At 45.2% G+C, this 18274-nt stretch overlaps 1 protein-coding gene across 2 annotated transcripts; it reads left to right on the plus strand.

Annotated features, from left to right (window-relative positions):
- The first annotated feature begins 930 nt into the window (after positions 1-930).
- Positions 931-3173, plus strand: LOC133888455 (GATA transcription factor 6-like). 2 transcript variants are annotated; one of them, XM_062328711.1, is made up of 3 exons: positions 931-1356; positions 1546-1785; positions 1911-3173. In XM_062328711.1, the coding sequence occupies exons 1-3, from the start codon at positions 1234-1236 to the stop codon at positions 2736-2738; spliced, it is 1191 nt and encodes a 396-aa protein (XP_062184695.1). In that variant the 5' UTR covers positions 931-1233; the 3' UTR covers positions 2739-3173. The 2 variants fall into 2 exon arrangements, with proteins under 2 accessions (XP_062184695.1, XP_062184696.1); XM_062328712.1 differs by having other exon boundaries at positions 1086-1356; positions 1549-1785.
- The last annotated feature ends 15101 nt before the right edge of the window (positions 3174-18274 follow it).

Below are 18274 nucleotides of genomic sequence, written 5' to 3' on the forward strand. Positions count from 1 at the left end.
TTTTTCATGTTTTACTTTGAAAACTGGCAATCCATAACCGGACATCGTCAGTTTCGCGTGAGTAGAAAGCAGGGCCTGTTCTCGACATTTCCGTGTAAAAACCGACTGGAAAAAGCCAGCGAATCGACATAGCAGAGTTGCTTGTTCGTATCGGTATCCAACTTGAGTTTGCCTCACACATGTGGAAAAAATAGATTCTTGCTTTCTGCATTTATCTCAGGGCATGCCTATTCCTGTGGCTGCACATTAGCCGCTTCTGCCTGGCACTCCAGCACCAGCAGTCACCTGTGCGCTATTAGAATTTGAAATCAGAAATCAATTGGTGCGAATAAATTCCGATAAATCTAGACCCATGCCAGCATAAATGCATTGATACCGTCCAGATATGGTGCATGTATGGACTGAAGATTTCGTGCGTCCATTGATCCACTATACCACCAGCATTGACGCGCAAGGCTCCAAACAAAAATGTCAAGAAAACAAACGCACAATTGAACGTAAGCACTTCGCTGCATGGATGAGTGAGCACTGAGCAGACCCGAATTCGGAGCAGACCGATGGCAATTGGATTGTGGGTTTGAGTACCCACAGGTTCTGCGGTTGATGCGTCTAGATTTAGTTGTAATTTTCAAACCATGAATCAGACAGATCAGTATGCAAAATAGATCGAATCGAACTAGGTTTACAAGTTATCGGACATGATTTTGCTCCGTCACATCCGACCCGATCTATCGGCATACATCCATCCATCCATCCCTACTTCCCGCCCCGCGTTTCAAAAGGCGCCACCTGCCCACCCATTCATCTCCAAAACGGAGCGAGGCGTCCCCCGGGCCCACCACGTGTCCCACGCTCGCCCCGCTCCGTCCTCACCGGCGCTTACTCATCTTTTAATCCGCCCCCGCGTCAGCGCTAATCACGACGTGCCATTTTGCCTTTTCTCTCTTTATCTCGCTTCCATTTCTTTTCAAAAGTGGGGCCCATGCAAAAGGGCAGGCGAGGCGAACGATATCAGATAACGAGGTGGCGGAAGTAAAAATATAAAATAGTAGTGGAGAGAAATAAAGAAGAGGGCGAAAGCGCCCAAGGCCAAAGAGAGGAGAGGATTTTTTTTTTTTGACATCGAGGAGAGGAAAGATTTGGAGATAGATAGAGAGAGAGTGAATGGGAGAAACGGGAGGGGCGATGGGGAAACAATGCATTTGTTGAGCCCACGGCTTTGGCAGCCATTCAATGCTCCACCAAACGCTCATCCCTTCTTCCTTTCCTCCCTCCCCCTCCGTCCCCGCCCCGGGTTCCTCCGCCTTCCTGCGCGGCTCCGCCATGCCTTCCTACGCGCACCACCATAGCCCTCTGGTAAGTAAGGGTGCAGGGTTGCAGACCATCTGATGAGGGGGAAAAGATTATTTGGGTTGTTTTTTTTTCTCTTCATTCTTTTGAAAACGAAAGAGGGGACGAGCGTCCCTCGAGCCGTGCTGCTTGGTTTATGGTATTGGGAATTTGTGATTTTGATGTGTGTATGCGTGTTTTTTTTTTCGGGCGGAGAAGGATGTGAGGACGGACGCGCTGAAGAGTAGCTTCCCGCCGGAGGAGATGGCTGAGGAGGCCGCCGCCGCCGCTGCGGCGCTGGTTGAGAGGGACGGGTTCTCGATCGAGGACCTTCTGGACCTCGAGGAGTTCGGCGAGGCTGACAAGGACGAGGAGAAGTCGAACGAGGACTCCCAGCCGTCGTCGGTTGTGTCGTACGAGCTCCCGCCGCCGCCGCCGGAGATGGTTGACCTGCCGGTGAGGTTTCGGGGACTTTTGGCCGCTTCTGTCCGCGGAAAGACGGCGGCTTTCGCTAGTCTTCTCTCTGGCCTAATCTTGGGAGACTGATTGATTAATTTACGCTGCGCTGTGTGTTCCTGCAGGCGCATGACGTCGAGGAGTTGGAGTGGGTGTCCCGCATCATGGACGACTCCCTCTCCGAGCCCCCCCCGCCGCCGCAGCCCCCTGCGGTGGTCGTGGTGTCGCTATCAGCGCGCCCTCCGCTGGCGCAGCGGCGGCTGCACGACGGCACGTACGGGGCGCTGCCGCAGGCCCCGCCGCCCGGCCCGCTGCGGACCCCGACCATCTGCGCGCTGTCGACGGAGGCGCTGGTGCCGGTCAAGGCGATGCGCAGCAAGCGCTCGCGGGGTCCGGGGTGGTCGCTGTCCGGCGCTTCGTTCTTGTCCGACTCGACATCGTCGTCTTCAACTACGACGACCTCTTCGTGCTCCTCGTCCGGTTCGTTCTCGCCGTTCTTCCGGTGGGATTCGGCCCCGCTCGGCGGCCTGGACCTCGCCGAGGGGTACCACCACCACCTCCTGCCCCAGCCGCCATCCAAGATGTCCAAGCACGGCAAGGGCAGCAAGCACAAGCCCAAGAAGCGCGGGCGCAAGCCGAAGCATCTGCCTCCCCATCCCTCCGGCGCCGGGCCGGCCGGCTCCCAACCCGCGCCGGGCGACCGTCGCTGCAGCCACTGCGGCGTCCAGAAGACCCCGCAGTGGCGCGCGGGGCCGGAGGGCGCCAAGACTTTGTGCAATGCGTGCGGCGTCCGTTACAAGTCCGGCCGGCTCCTCCCCGAGTACCGCCCGGCGTGCAGCCCCACCTTCGTTAGCAGCATCCACTCCAACTCCCACCGCAAGGTGCTCGAGATGCGCCGCAAGAAGGAGGACGGCATCCTCGCCACCGCCGCGCCGGCCGTCGCGTCGTTCTAGCTGCTGTTTGCCTGGCCACCCAGCGGTGGCTGTACATTTTTCCGGCCGTATTAGCCTTCTAGAATTATCGTCCTAGTCCCGGATAGATTAATTAGAGTTTAGGATTTTAATTAGGCCCCGTTAGGTTTAGCTTTGGTTCCGGCGCTCCTCCTTGAGCTTTAGTTGGATAGGGTTCTACTGCGCCAGCAGCCGCGCAGCTCTAGCTCAGAACTTAAATTTCTAGCATTTCTAAAGGGAGTTTTTTTATCTTCTTTCTTTCTCTGAGCGCTGTATAGCTTGTTTGGTCCATCAATGGCGGTGCACTTGGCACCGGAAAGGAGGATGAGACTGATCGATCGGATGCGGAAGAAGGGTGCACTTGCACTGTCTGTAGCAGGTGCATGTTTACATCACACGGTGTTGTCACCTGTAACAACATGGTATGCTTTGTTTGGAGATGAGAATGGAGATAGCGAGGTATGGAAGCAAGCACTAGGCTGGTGTAGATGTTGCCATCTTGCTAGCTTGTGTGCGTGAGCTGTGAAGCAGGGGAGGAATGGTAGTCGTCTCCCTCCCCGGCCGATTATTTGAGCCGTTTTATGCACTACTGCTGCTGTGCGGCCCTTCCGGCGTAATGGTCTCTACCTGGAACAGCAGAGCTGTTGGAGAAATGAACACCGAAGCCCTGGGAGCTGCTCCTGGCATTGCGCCAGGGACATCGGCTTCCGTGCCCGTGCCACGCTGTATCACAAAGCTTTGGCGCAGGAAGCGCACAGCCCTGACAATCTGTGAGATGCTGCTTCTCCCTCCTGCCTGCGTGGTGATGTGATGCGAGTACCAGTCCTGTAAACATCATATGCGTCTACCTGTGTCTAACTGCAATAAGGCTTGAAATTTCCACGGAGATTTTTTCTCACGAACCCTGCATCGCTCGTGATGGCACGGTGCTGAGTGGTGTGGTGGCACAGTCGTTTGGGGCCCAGCTCCCAACTTAGTTCCAACCTAGCCAGGAGGGTAATGGCGATCGTGTGTTGGGGGGGGGGGGGCACTGATGCGGGTGACGGCGACCCTGGTTTCTTCTACTGCCGCGTCGCTTTGCACCGATGAGGCGATGAGATGAACTTGCTGCACTAGCAACCCCTCACGCGCCGGCGTTGCGCTGCTCCACTTGTCCGGCTGTCTGATGCCCCTACGCTAATCTCATGTCTTATCGTAAACAAGTACGCAATTTGCTTCGCTTTGTTCCTATCTTCCCTTCGGCCCCGCCTTCTCATGCCCTCTACGATTCTTTTTTTCCCCTAGTATCCGTGCATGATGCGCCCTGGCTAACTTAATTGTTACAACCTATATTAGATCATCTTCAATCATATTTCATTTATTTTGTTCCTTTCTCAATTTTCTTTCTCGTTTCTATTCTCTTTATTTTCTCTCATCTCCAACAGCTTCCCTTCGAGGTGAATCACGAAGGGAAAGGAGAGAGAATCTCGTTCTGAAGGGAATAACCTGGGAATCCCGTCTTGAAGGGAACCGTGAAGAAAACTGTTGGAGTGCTGAAGGGAACGAAAATCTCTTCACGACGGGATTTTAGTCCTCGAAGGGAATCTGTTGGGTCTGACCTTATGTGAAGAAATTTTTTCTACCAGATTGTATATCGTGTGATTTCGTAGTGCAATATGGACCGTATAGGGTGAGAAACGATTTTTAGATTGTAATAGTTTGTTTTGATTTTTCCTTTTAAAACTAAAATCTATCACCAGAATTAAAAACAACACAGGGTCTTAATTTATTATCGACTAAGCTGTGTCTCCTTTGTTTATGCCTGAACACACAGTGTGGTCTTGTGCTCACTTCGGCTGGAAACTCGAGCCTGGAAATTTTGCGATGGAATATGGAGAAATGTAGCCGGCCGACTAGCAGGTGGCACGAGCTAGCCGGAGTGTGTGCTGAGGTGATTTGTTTATGCTCGAGTGCCCGGGAATTTCGCTACGGGGAACGATGATGGGTTTGGACGGATCGTGAGATAACGTGCGTTGCACACGGAATCTATCCACCGGCCTAATGTTGGCAGCAGCCAGCAGGTGTTGTTCAATCCTTTTCTCATACGCACAGTTCTTCACGTGAGCCCATTGGGGCCCGCGGCGTCGGCGTCCGGTTTCCGGCATTCAAATCCTTCTACGCCGAAGTCGTTCCCGCCTTGCGACGTACTCAACGAACCGCAGCGGCAGCAGCAGGGGCAGCGACGTGGTACTCAACGAACCGCCAAGGATTTTTTTTAAGATAATGGAATAGAATATCCGATCTTTAGCGTGAGAGCGTCGGGCACCTGTTGTTAATATAAAGTTATAGCTACTACATCACTTATCGTGATAGTAGAATAATTTAAACTAATAAAAGTCAATATAGTTTGAATATTGAGAATTTATTAAGCAATAAGTCTATTACATAATTTCATTTATGATTGGAGAAAAGTTACATCACCGTAGTCTCTAGAAAACGACATACAAATCGAATATTGTCCTTATCTTCTTCACACCTTTGAAGATGTGTTCAGAAGCGGAGCCAGTATGTCCCTCTAAATAGTAACTACAAATAATTTTTAGAAGGTAATTTGTCAAACACTATATCATTTCTGTTAAACCATAAAATCCAACATAAAGTAGATGCTCCGGTTAATAATTACCTTTTATACTCAGTTTGACAAGCTAGTCTTCAAATAAATTATACATATTAGATGGTACGTTAAAATTAAAGGTAATCTGAACTGCTCGTTACCTAAACTTAGCAAAATGACAGTCAAAAAACAAGTGTTGAATTGTTTCCATATTATTACAGAAGCAACATTTGTACTACCATTCTAATTTCGTCTAGCTAAGTTATCTTTATTTAAAATAATTCCTTTCTTCAAGTAACAAAAAAAATCTTTAATTTTAAGGACCTTCAAATTCCAAACCACCCAATTCGCATTTATATTGCCATTGTTTATAAGAGCCTCGTACATCCAATGTTCCAAAAGAAGTCCATTTGCATGTAGATTCCACCAAAACTTATTATTTTGATTATTTAGTTGAACATGTCCAATGCGAGCAACCAACTGATGCCATTGCATTAGATTACTACCAACTAAAGATCTACGAAAAAAATATTTAGTGAAATTCTGCTAAACACCATTGCAACGGATGCATTTTTTCTACGAACAATATTGTATAACGATGGGTATTGCTCGCTAAGAGTGAGTTGCCAGCCATTTATCCTCCCGGAACCAGATTTGTTTTCTATCATTAAGTTGGAACTTACCCAATTGAAGGAATTTGTCTTTGACATTCATTAGTCCCAACCAAAATTGTAAACCATCAGATTTTTTTCTTCACTTGAGCAATTGTTTGGAATTTTAGATACTTATTTCTCAGGAGTTCCTGCCATAAGCCATCCTCATTGATTAACTTGAACAACTATTTACTTAACAAACATCGGTTCTGTAAATCAATGTTCTAAATACCCAAACCTCCTTGGTCTTTTAGCTAACATAGGATATCCCATTTAGCTAATCTATACTTTTTTGTGGCCATCGCACTGTCAAAAGAATCTTGATCTATAATACTCCAATTTTTGTAGGATTCCCCTATGGAACTAAAAAAAGAGAGTATAAACATTGCCAAACTAGTTAAAACTGAGTTTATTAAAACTAGTATTCCCCCAACTGACATATGTTTACTTTTCCACCTGCTCAACTTTTTATCAAACTTTTCTTCAATAATCCTCAATCATTATTGCATAACTTCTTATGATGCATTGGAATACCTAAGTAGCTGAAAGTATAGGTACGCATGTCGCAACCAAACAGCTAAGAATATTGTTGCTCATAATCCTTAGCTACCCCATAACATAAGAGTTCGCTCTTGTTGAAATTTATTTTAAGACCCGACAATTGTTCGAAAGCACCAAGCAGTAATTTCATATTCTTCGCTTGTTCTAAACTATGGTCCATAAAGGTGATTGTATCATCCGTATACTGTAAGATGGACATACCTCCATCTATTAAATGTGGTACAACCCAGAATATTGACCATTATTCTTAGCTATGTTTAAAAGAATAGATAGAACGTCAACTACTATATTAAACAAGATGGGAGATAAATGATCTCCTTGTCTAAGTCCTTTCTTAGTTTGAAATTTCTGCCATACCTGATCGTTCACCTTTATCCCAACATTGCCTCTTGAACAAAAGGTCTTATCCATTCGCACCAGGTTGGCGAAAAGCCCTTCATTCTTAACACTTATTGTAGAAAAGGCACCTAACTTTATCATACACCTTCTTAAAATCTATTTTTAGGATAAACCCATTTAATTTCTTTCGGTGAAGCTCATGTAAAGTCTCATGTAGAATGACTACCCCTTCCATTATATTCCTCCCAGACATAAAAATAGTTTGTGTTGGACTTATTACCTTTTGTGCTACGCTAGCAATTCTGTTCATCGCCACTTTGGAAAAAAATTTGTAGCTTATATTTAATAGGAAAATAGGCCTATAATGTTGAATTTGAGTGGCTTCACTATTTTTTGGCAATAATATTATGGTTCCAAAATTAAGGCTATGCAGAGATAGTAAACCCTTGTGAAAATCCTCGAACAAAGGCATCAAGTCAGCTTTTACAATTCCCAGAAAGCCTCATAAAACTCTGCTGAGAATCCATCTGGACCCGGTGCTTTGTTGTGTTCCATCTAAAATACAGCGTGTCTTACTTCATTCTTCGTAAACGTCGTTGTTAACATTTCATTTTCTAGAGCCGAAACATGGGGAATGTCATCTCGTGTGGTCTCATCCATCGAGAAATGATTGCTCTCCGGATGTCCAAACAAACACTTATAGTAGGATGTAATATGTTTCTTTAGATCCACATCCCCTCAAATTATTTGACCATCTTTTTCCAGCTGAAAAATCCTTTGTTTCCTATGTTTATCATTTGCTACCAAATAAAAATATTTGATATTTGAGTCACATGGAAGTAACTCTTTGACATTTTCTCATTGATACCATTTTATCTCTTCTTCTCTCAAAAGATATGCTAGCCTTTCATTGGGACAATGTTTTAGATTAACTTCATTCGGAGATAATAAATTGCTTTCTGATTTTTTTATCCAGTTTATTAAGCTTGTCCAAAAGTTATTTCTTCTCTTTCTTGTACATCCCACTCACATTTTTGCCCTACCTCTGAAGTGTTGTCTCAATCTCCGAATTTTAGCCTGCCATCTCTCCATGTGGGTGTTACCCCTCGATTCGTTTTACCATACTTCGGCTACCATATCAGAAAAGCCATCACGTAGTAACCACCTTAGTTCAAATTTAAACATCGGTTGATTAGAAACTACTAATGCCTCCCCTATGTTTAATAGCAAAATAGTATGATCAGAAATTTCCCTTATCAGAGCTTGAACAGTTGAGAGCGGAAATTTCTGCACTCATTCTGTGCTCATCTGAATTCTATCTAGGTTTTCAAAGGTCGAAACATTTAGCGAATTCTCCCATGTGTATTGCCTACCTGACATATGCAATTCTCTTAAATCTAGTCAACTGATAGTGGCATTAAACAAGAAAAGCCATCTATGATTATAGTTGTCATTGTTCTTTTCGTGTGGACCTCTCAAAATATTGAAATCTCCTCCTATTAAAATAGGATAGGATTCATTTCTACACACATGAACTAATTCTGTCAAGGAAATGTCTTTAAACTCGGGTTGAGCCGTTCCGTAGACTACAACCAAATCCCATTTAAAACCATCATACTTATTACATAACTGAAATTTGACATAATAATCACATTCGGCTATACCTCCTATGTCATAAGTATCTAAATCAATCCCCAACAAGATCCATTCTGATCTGCCTCTAGGTGCTTTACTATGCCATAGAAATTCTTTTCCACCACAAAGGTTCTTAAGAAACGATTGTGAGAAATTGTCCCTTCTTGTTTCTGAGATAGCTATGAAGTCAAGTCTTTGCTCCTTAGATAAATCCCCGATATATTTGTGCTTTTTTGGGTCCTTAAACTCGTTGTTGTTCCAAAAAAAAAACCTTTCATCATTAACGATGTTTGGTTTTTCTGAAACAAGAACCAACTCGGATTCCGTTTAATTTAGAAGGTAATGTTTTGGACTTAACCAAGGCAGTATGTTGATCACATAAATGATCACTACCCGTGTCCATCACCTCATCCATTAGCTCGCCGCATAAGTGGCTTAAGGCGAGATTATCCAAAACCTCCTCATCTTCCAATACCTTCTCTTCTTTTTCAAGCAGATATGACAAGTTATCTATTTTGTCAACCACACTTAGACGTAAAAACTCATCATTTTTAACAGAAGAAATAGAATGTACAACATGATTATCTTCATTACCCAAAGGAACACCCACACTATTAGAAATAGAAACCATATGATCATCAGAATAGGATAAAAAAGACAGACTTTGCACACCTATTGTAGCATTATCATCCAAGTTGTAAGCTGCCTGGTCCAAAGACTCTTGGTCCACCGAGGTTGCCCGTCTCTTGCTCCTGCGAGAGCTCGATGAAGCAGCCTCAGGGACCGCTACAAGATCTCCCACCACAGACAACTTCACTTTCAGCGCACCTCCAAATAGTAGACCACCGAGTACCTACATATGAGGTGCATCTACCTAGGCACTAGGCATTCCCAGTGACACCGCCTGAGCCTCCACCGCTCGAGCACATGCTGTTGGCCCAGCGCCAGCCCCCCCCCCTCGACCGAGCACTCAGCCCGTCGAGTGCATCCATCACAGGGACATCCGTCCGAGCACCCATCTTGCCCAATGACACCTTCGTAGTTGCATTTGTCCGATTGCACAGACCGCCCATAAGCACAGGCAGAGGCATGTCCGGCCGAACACTCTGCGTACTCAGAGCCTGCGAGTGGCCTTCATCAATGCTATTGAGAGCTTCCACCACACCGAGCTCATTCACCCTTTTCCCGTTTTTAGATTTGCCAACACCATCAACATGGCCCTGAGACTTAGTGTGTGCATCTTCTGGAGCATTCAGGGCTGGTTCAAAGTCTGCCATATCAGTGTCTTCACCTTTCTCACCCTTATCCTCCTTATCTTCTGCATTTTCCATAAATAAAGAGATCAGATTTGAATCATTTTAGTTTTTTTCCATCTTGAATTGCAACTCATACAAAAAGTCCCCAATTACCACATCAACAAATTTTGGAATTAGACTGGGATCAAGGACCGAAACTTGCATATGAGCTATGTCATGCCTTCTTGTAAATTTCATATCTACCATCTGTGTGACTCATAAGATGGAACCAACAGATCAAATGATAAGAAAGTCCCTCAATTCCTTTGACAACCCCCGAAACTGTAGCCATACCTTTGGCATAATATACTTTACCTCTTCACTTGCAACCCTCTCCTCAATCACCATCTTAGCATTTTGTCACTTAGTTTGGACGACACCCCATTCCACCATTCGCTTTAATTATGCTTTGGATGGAAAGATGGTCCGAAATGAATTATCATTGTTTTCCTCAACTACCAACTTCCATCTGCTAGGAATCAACCTTTGTAGCTCCGCCATGACATTAGCAACGAACCAGGAACCCTCAATCACTTTGACAAGGCTATTTTAGATTCATTCTTAGTTTTCTGACTAGATGAATGTGGGATATAATAAAACCCATGGCCATCCACTACATAGCCACAAGGTACAACGACCGGTTTGACTGCTTTCAAGAGAGAGCATCTATGAGTTGCATGCTCCTCGCTTTCACAGATGTCGCAAAACAAAATCTTGGAACATTCATCTTGCACATGCCCATTTGTATAACAATGAAAATAGTAGGGTTTAGATTTGCCGGCACCATCTTTTGCTGCTCCCTGCCGAGAAGACTCAGGGATCTCTACAGACATTATAACATCACCAGCCACTCCAGTTCCAACTCCCGAGCCAACAAGTGGTGCATACACTCCTGCTGCCAGTCCACCAGCAATGGCCCCGGTCCCAGAAGCTCAACACCCTGAAGTGCTGGAGCCGCACCTGCGTTTGCTGCACCCGAGTGATTCACTGTTGCCGATACTCCCAACTGAGGAGGTACATGAGCAGCAGCTCCCACGGCAGAAGTACCCAGGTGCCTTTGATGAAGATTGCCATATGCAGACATCGGGCCTCCCTAGCTCGCATTGTTGTGACCGGTGTTCCCACTGAATCGACCACGGTGATGACGTGGATACCGTCCACCACAGTTACCACCGTAAGGGTAGCGCCCCCCGGTAGCTGCCACGGAACCCTCTACCGCCATGACCGGGATGGAAGCTTTGAAACTTCGGTTGGAAATCTCCTCGACCAACAAAGCTCGTCTGGACTCTGCCGTTGCCCCGAACCAAGCCACAATTTGGAACACCGCCCCACTGCACTCCCTGGTTTGACCCTCCCTGCTCCATACCTTCTCTCACGACGTCAGCATAAGATGTCACTCGTAGAGGAGGCAGAAAGGTAGACGATGCCTTAGGGTTTTCCTTCTGAAGTCTGCCCATTTTGGAGAAGGGAGCGACCATGCCTAAGGTGGGCTGGAAAGGAATAATAGGTCTAACCAATTGCTTACAATTCAGAGCCACCAGCCTAGCATGATTAAAAGTTGAATTTGAAATATCCTGAAATACGCCCCGTCATCGGAATTCCTAGATCGAGCTCCTGTTCTTGGCGCCGGAGATGAAGGCACCAAGTGATCACGCTGTTCGCCCGAGCTAGCAGCCTCAAGCACTTGTCCAGCCGAGGGAGGCTGTGAGACTCGAATACCAGATTTCCCGGATCGAGCTATTGTTGCCGGTGCCGGAGACGAAAGCGCCAAGCAATGAAGACGTTTGCCAGAGCTCGCTGCCTCAATCACATCTCCAAACGTGAGAGGCGGTGAGACTCGGTGAGATGGTAAACGTCTGTGCCATGGCCTAACATCAGCTTTTCGTTGCACGATCGCATCGACGATTCTTCTCGCCAGCGCTCCCTTCATGTAGTCCCTGTAGATGTAGGCAAGGTGGATACCGATACCGAATAAGAGGAAGAAGACGGCGACGATAGATCCTCCTCCGTAACCACAAGATTAAAGATGACAACGGGTAGAGATTACCCGCGTGCCCGCGGGTAAGAAACCCGACGGGTGCGGGTTTGGGTTTCAATGCTTGCCCGCGGGTATGGGTGCGGGTTTTATCTTAAACCCGATGGGCAAAAGGTCGCGGGCAAAAATAAGTCATACCCGTGCCCGTAAACCCGCTCCAATCACGTTACATGTGGATCCAAGTCACCACTAGGTATATAATTTAGGAACTTAGATATATAAATTCATCCTAATTATCCGCAAACACATGCTTTGGGCAAGCATACAGGCACGCCCGTGGGTATAAGATGCCCATGGGTAGCGGGTGCGGGTAGCATTTCTTACCCGTAGCGGGTAACAGGTACAGGTGAGGGCGTGGGTACAAGATCGCGGGTACAGGTTTAGATAGCCTCTATCCACGGGTATTTTACCCGTTGCCATCTTTACACAAGATCCTCCTTTGAGAACCCTGCTACCAAGGCCTCCCGGACCAACTCTGGCGAGTCAATCTCCCATTCATCCTCCGAATCAAATGCACCACCGAGAGCCTAGAACCTCCCAGAGGGATGCTCCACGCCGTGAGGTTGTCTAAGTCTTGTTAAGGAGAGAACTGCCGCTTGTATGGACGAAGAAAGATTCTCACAACCACACGCGAGCTGCCTCCTCTAAATGGCACCCAGGCACCGCCCCATGCGCCGGTAGAGCCACCCGTGCAAGGGTGAGCCACCTCCGCCTCAGCCATCTCGCCTTCGGAATTAGGATGCTGGTGGGGGATGGCATTGTGGATCACTGCCTGCCACGGAGCTACGGATAATGCATTGATGCGGTGAGCCAGTGTACTGGTGAAAATGAAGTCACCCGCTGGAGCTACGAGTAAAGCGTTCGCCAGTGTTGCTCCGATTTTGTCCACGCTGATCCAGTTCACTCGTATGACTGCGAGATATGGACATCACAATAGTATTTGTTTTGCGAGGCTCGCAGTCTCCATTTGACTTGTACGATTCTTTTTTATGATTAAAGGAGTCCGCAGCCTGCAAATTTTCAGTTCCGCTGGAGAGCGGACACCTTCCATCTCGTAATTTGGCATACTGGCGTTTGTTTTTCAGTGAGGAAGCCTGAAAGCAACCCGTACGAGTAAAAATAAAAATCAGGGGCAATGAAAATGAGTGCCTTCTGGTGCAAGGACGGCACGGCACGAAGCAATTTGTTTGCTCTTAGAAATGACAAACTGAAATGCCAAGCACAGTTCTCTCAAGCGGGAAAGTTTCCAATGGCTTGCAGAGTCCCTGAGTTTTGTCTGTTAGATATACCAGTAAGCCCTGTTTATGTTGGAGTACTTGACCAGCAGACTTCAAAACAATTTCAGAACTTCCAGTGCTCTTATTCAAACATTCCCATCTACATCTTCTTCACCAAATTCTTTTTCTTTCTAAACAACCGTCCGGCTTGCTTTTTCTTATCAGCAATCCAAAGTCTTAACTAGCAATTAAGGCGAATCAACAGTACAGGGAAAACCCCCGCAAAAGTCATGAAAATCACTTCACCCTATACGGGAGTATATAGCAGCTGAATTATTGAGCCTGCACTGGCGAGTGGCGACTCGTAATGGTTCACCCCGTAGTGTCCGCTACGTGGTCGTCACATGGAGACTCAATGATGACCAATAAAAGTGTGCTCCGTAAATTAGCTTGTTTCTCTGACCCTATGATGATCAATAAATAAAATAGTTAGTAGATCTTTAAAAATGTAGCAAATACTAAATCAGATAGGAGTTTACAGGGATGTCTCTTCACAGGATCCTATAAGCTCAGGACAAATAAAAAAAAGAACACTACTAACCCAGCAGCAACATGCTTGAGGTCAGGCAAGGGAGAAAGTGAGCTGAGCTAACCTGAGAATTCCAAGAAGGTTAGGACTTGGAGTAGCAAGACGAGAAAAAGAAGTGCATCTGCGATTCTGCGTGCCCCATGGGCCATGGCACATTTGCAACTCTCTTTTCCGTCCATGTGGGCGTTGGAATGATAGGTGCCATCCGAAAGCGCGGCGCCCGCTTATCATTGCTTGTGCAAGTGCAAGGCTCGCAATGATTACTTTAGCGCTCACACGGTGAAAGAGTCCGAGCGCGGCTCGGAATTTTTGGAGCCGCGTGCCGCTCTGTTTATTTCTGTTCGGTCGCCCCTCGAACTGCGCACAGCCCCCAGGCGTGATAGATCGTGGCGGAAAGATGGGTACGGATTGCCTCTTCATCTTTTTTTATCTCTACCTCGCGCTCACCTTGCTCTCTGGTTCGCTCTAGGATGCGAATAGGATCCGCGGTTTCTATATTCGATGGGTTTAGAATTAATGAACTGGGTATTCAAAATATGTTAGATTGAGTTTGATTTTTGATTTTATCCGCAGGTGCTCATGGGTCTTTCGTAAGCCCAGCCCAACTCACTTGTCAGCGCACCCCGCCCATCAGCCGACCTCAGGCCTCCCGGTTTCCCCACTCGGCTTCCCTGTTCCCGAGTCCCTGACGCCCTTACGCAGTCACGCCTGGCCTCTCCACCCGTCCACCGCTAATGTGCCTGGTCACCCTGCTCGGCCTCCCTGCCCAGATCCAGTGGATCTACCTCCTGCGGTGTCGATCTCCTCCCACCAACGATCTTCTCAAAGACGGCTCGACGGTGATCTACCCGATGACAGTCAGCACGATCCAGCCCGGCGACGAAAGCGAGCTAGTGTTGCCCGGCGATTAGCATATCCTAGCCTCTGCCCCCTTGGCGCCACCTCATAGCACCTGCACCCCTTCGAGCTCCACGCGCTCCCCTATTAATAAGACCCCACATGTCCCTGTCGGGTTTCGAGCCCCTGTCGAGTTCAAGTGTGGGGGCACGCTTTAACCCGATTAGTACTTCGGGTGCGGGTCTGGTTTCGATGTTCGGGTCTTGGATCAGGTGTGGTTTTGCTCCATCTAGCTCTGATCCGACCCGTTGCTATCCCTAGTTCGCTCTGAAATATGAGGAGACGCCCTGGTGCGATGGTCGACCTGTACGCCTTTTGGTACCGTTCTGCATGTCTTCGTCACCCTACCCTCCTTCTGACCCACCTTTTTACTCACAAACACACAACACTTCTTTCTCTCTAGCTAACTGGGCTTTCGTCTTTCCCAGTAGATTTTGTCCAAAGCAGTGGCAAGAGTGCTACCATGAAGAATAACAAAAAAATTTTATTAATAGAACAACCGTCGAGTAAAATTAGCAGGCAGAAACGTAGGGACAGATCCATGATTTGGTCAAGGGGGCAAGATACCAAGTAGATAATGGTTTCGTAAGAATGTATAGGGGCAATTGAAAGTGCATCTAGTTTTTATATATAGTTTTGGTAATTAATGATAATACTTATAGACTAATAGTATTGTTAAGTTTGTTAGTAAGTTGTTCCATAAGTGATGCATGGAGGAGATATATGTATCAAGATAAATGAGCTCTTAGTGATGCTCATAAAAAGAAAGAAAAGCTCATATAAGATTGACGATAAATATAAATGCTAAGTTACTTATGGAGATCAAGTAACTAAAGGTATGCCATTGTCAATAGAGTTTATGAACTAACACATGTGTTTTATATTTAAGAGTGAATTAGGGTTAGAATACATAAGAAGACATAAGTTGAATTGAAATATAATATGCCAAGAAAGGAGAATAATATTTGACTCCATATATGATAAAGTGAATTCTTTGAAGATGTCAAATACAAAGTAATTTTTTTATGGCAAGACGGAGAAGGGCAAGCAAGACTCAGCCGCGAAAGATCATCCATGGTGAAGGGCGAGTAAATGGCTTGGCACCGAAGAACCAAGACGGTGGTGAAGAGCGAGTGAAAGCTTTACGCCTATACCGTGCGAGGTCATGTGAAGCAACCGGTAATTCACATCAATCACATGAAAAATCAAGAAGAGATGAAGTGACAATGATATAATAGTTGACAACCCTCTAAGTTTGAAGGGGAAAAATGGTACTTGAAGGTATTCAAAGGCTCAGTATGATTCAAACGTGTTTTATCTTCGAAATTGAGTATAGGTATGCCACACTATTAAGAGGTATACAACATTAAGCTATTTGTCGTGTCTCAGTGTTCATGAGTTTCTAATCAACCCAAAGTGAGAGTTTGCTTTTAAAATCCGATACGAAAAGTGTGGAAGTATCCGTTCCGAATTAAATTTTGGTGTGTTCCTAGTTTGATCCTATGTATTTGAAATTATGATTTCAGTTGTGATGTGTAGCTCTGTGAATAATCTTTCCGTAGAGTCTAAAATCGTCAAAATTGGACATCAGGATAAAAAAATTATTGCCGTTTTCAGAGTGTCAGCTGTGCTGAACTCAAACATTCTGGCTGACACGGATACTCCAGGTTGGCCGCAGTCTCCGAGTTTAGCTCCGAGCCAGGTGGTCTGTTATGGTCTAAGTGTTCTGAAGACTCCGTGTTCTGGTAGTTGTCCGGAACCTCCGAGTTTTACTCCGACCAGGGCTCTCGTTTATATGTTTTAGTACCAACCCGGAGACTCTGAGTTGACCCGGATACTCCAGATCAATTAAAAAAGTTATGTAACTGCTAGTTTTTAGGGGAAGAGTATAAATAACCCCTCACCCACACCCTTATTTTTCTGCTGCTTGGGCACGAAAGAAAAACCTTGTGGAACCAAAAGAACTCCCTCACACTCCAATCTAACGTGTGATTTGAGAAAAAAAGTGAGTTGAGTTGAGAGATTAAAAGATTGATTAGAAGTGAGTGTATCTCCCATCTTGAGCACTCGAGTTCGTCGATAAGAAGTTCGCGAAGTATTTGTTACTCTTAGGGATTCAATCCCCTATGGGGCTAGGCATCGCTGGCGAGCACCCAAGGTTGTGGTGTATCGCGGAAAGTTTGTAAATGCTTCAATTTCGCCTTCGAAAGGGAAGAAATCAAGATTGTAAACCCAAGTTCAAGTGTGACTGAGCTTGAAGAGGGAAAATGTTGAGAGAGACCCGGCTCATGTGTGATCGAGCCCCTCAACGGAGATGTAGGAACCTCTGGAGGAGGTGTCCGAACTTCAGGAAATAAATCTTTTGTCTCCTCTCTTGTTTTCTTGTTCTTAGTTTATTCTCAATATTTATGCATATTGCTTGATCTGCTTGCTTCTGTGAAATTGATTATAGGTTCTTCGTTGATGTACTCAGAATCATCATTTAGAACACACAACTTCATTCGGTTTGAGTTAGAACTCCTTAGTCGTCCTTGAATTTTAGTTTTGAGTGCATTCTCTGCTGAACCCGGAAGTTCTGGATTTAACATAGAAGTTCTAGATTCTGTATAATCAGATCTGAACCCGGAGTATCCGGGTCAACCCAGAGCTGCTAGTGAACAGTATTTTCAGGATTTTTAACTAGCATTTTCTTGCATATTTTTTTGCTAGTTTTGAATAATCTTTGTGACCATAGGATTATAACTTTCACACTTATTTAAGGTGATTGTGCACTAGTTGAGTCTAGCATATTTAGGATTTTCACTTATAAAAAATCCGTTAGTTTATTTTTCGTTGCAAGTTTACACCAACAGTAAAATGGGATGAATTTTTCGTAAAATCGCATATCCACCCCCCTCTAAGCGATATCATTGTCCTTTCAATTGGTCTCAGAGCTAAGTGTCTATTTTTAGGGCTTTACCGCTTAGAGATTAAAGATGTCAACTAATGGATTAGTGCACATAGAGCTACTTCTATTAGATGGTTCTAATTATTTTGAGTGGAGTACTCGTATACTTAATATCTTTAGGGCACTGGTTCTCAAATAAAGCGAGTTGTAGATGTGGGTATTTCTCCTCCTAATGATAAACTCTTATCAGTTGAAGAGAAAGAGAAATGCATACATCTCAATGCTCAAATCACTAATGCTTTATTTAATGCTTTGAGTATAGATATGGTTAATCTGTCAAGCCGCTTGAAGATGCTCATCCCATTTAGACAACTCTTAAAAAAAAAGATATGACAAGTCTAAATGTGATGTAGAAGAACTTCTTCCAGAGACGTCATTTGATAAATACTCTACTTCATCATCACATTATGAAGAGCACTAAATGACTTCCTTCCCTGTCCAAGAGGATGTCACTTTATCATCCACCTCACCAATTGATAAATCCGAGCAAGGTAAAGATATATTGAATGGGATTAGTAAGTGTTCAAACATTCCTTTAGACTTTAAAAACACTACTAATGAAATTTTCATATCAACTAGTGTTGTTAACCCTTGCATATCATCTAGTGTAAAAATATCTATTTATCATGATGATATGGTTACTTGTCCTCATTGTAATGCAACTATTTCTATTAGTATTTGTGAGACTAATATTTTGAAGAAAATAGAAGCTTACTTGAGACAAAGCTTAGGTGGAAAGATCTCAAGAAAATTCAATAAGAAATATCCATCTAAAAAA

Source organism: Phragmites australis, chromosome 13 (assembly GCF_958298935.1).
Source record: "Phragmites australis chromosome 13, lpPhrAust1.1, whole genome shotgun sequence".
Classification (NCBI taxonomy): Eukaryota; Viridiplantae; Streptophyta; class Magnoliopsida; order Poales; family Poaceae; genus Phragmites; species Phragmites australis.

Coding starts and splice junctions, on each gene's coding strand:
- LOC133888455 (XM_062328711.1), top strand. CDS start 1,234: ATGCTCCACCAAACGCTCATCCCTTCTTCCTTTCCTCCCTCCCCCTCC. Junction 1,357..1,545: donor CGCACCACCATAGCCCTCTG/GTAAGTAAGGGT, acceptor TTTCGGGCGGAG/AAGGATGTGAGGACGGACGC. Junction 1,786..1,910: donor CGGAGATGGTTGACCTGCCG/GTGAGGTTTCGG, acceptor GTGTTCCTGCAG/GCGCATGACGTCGAGGAGTT.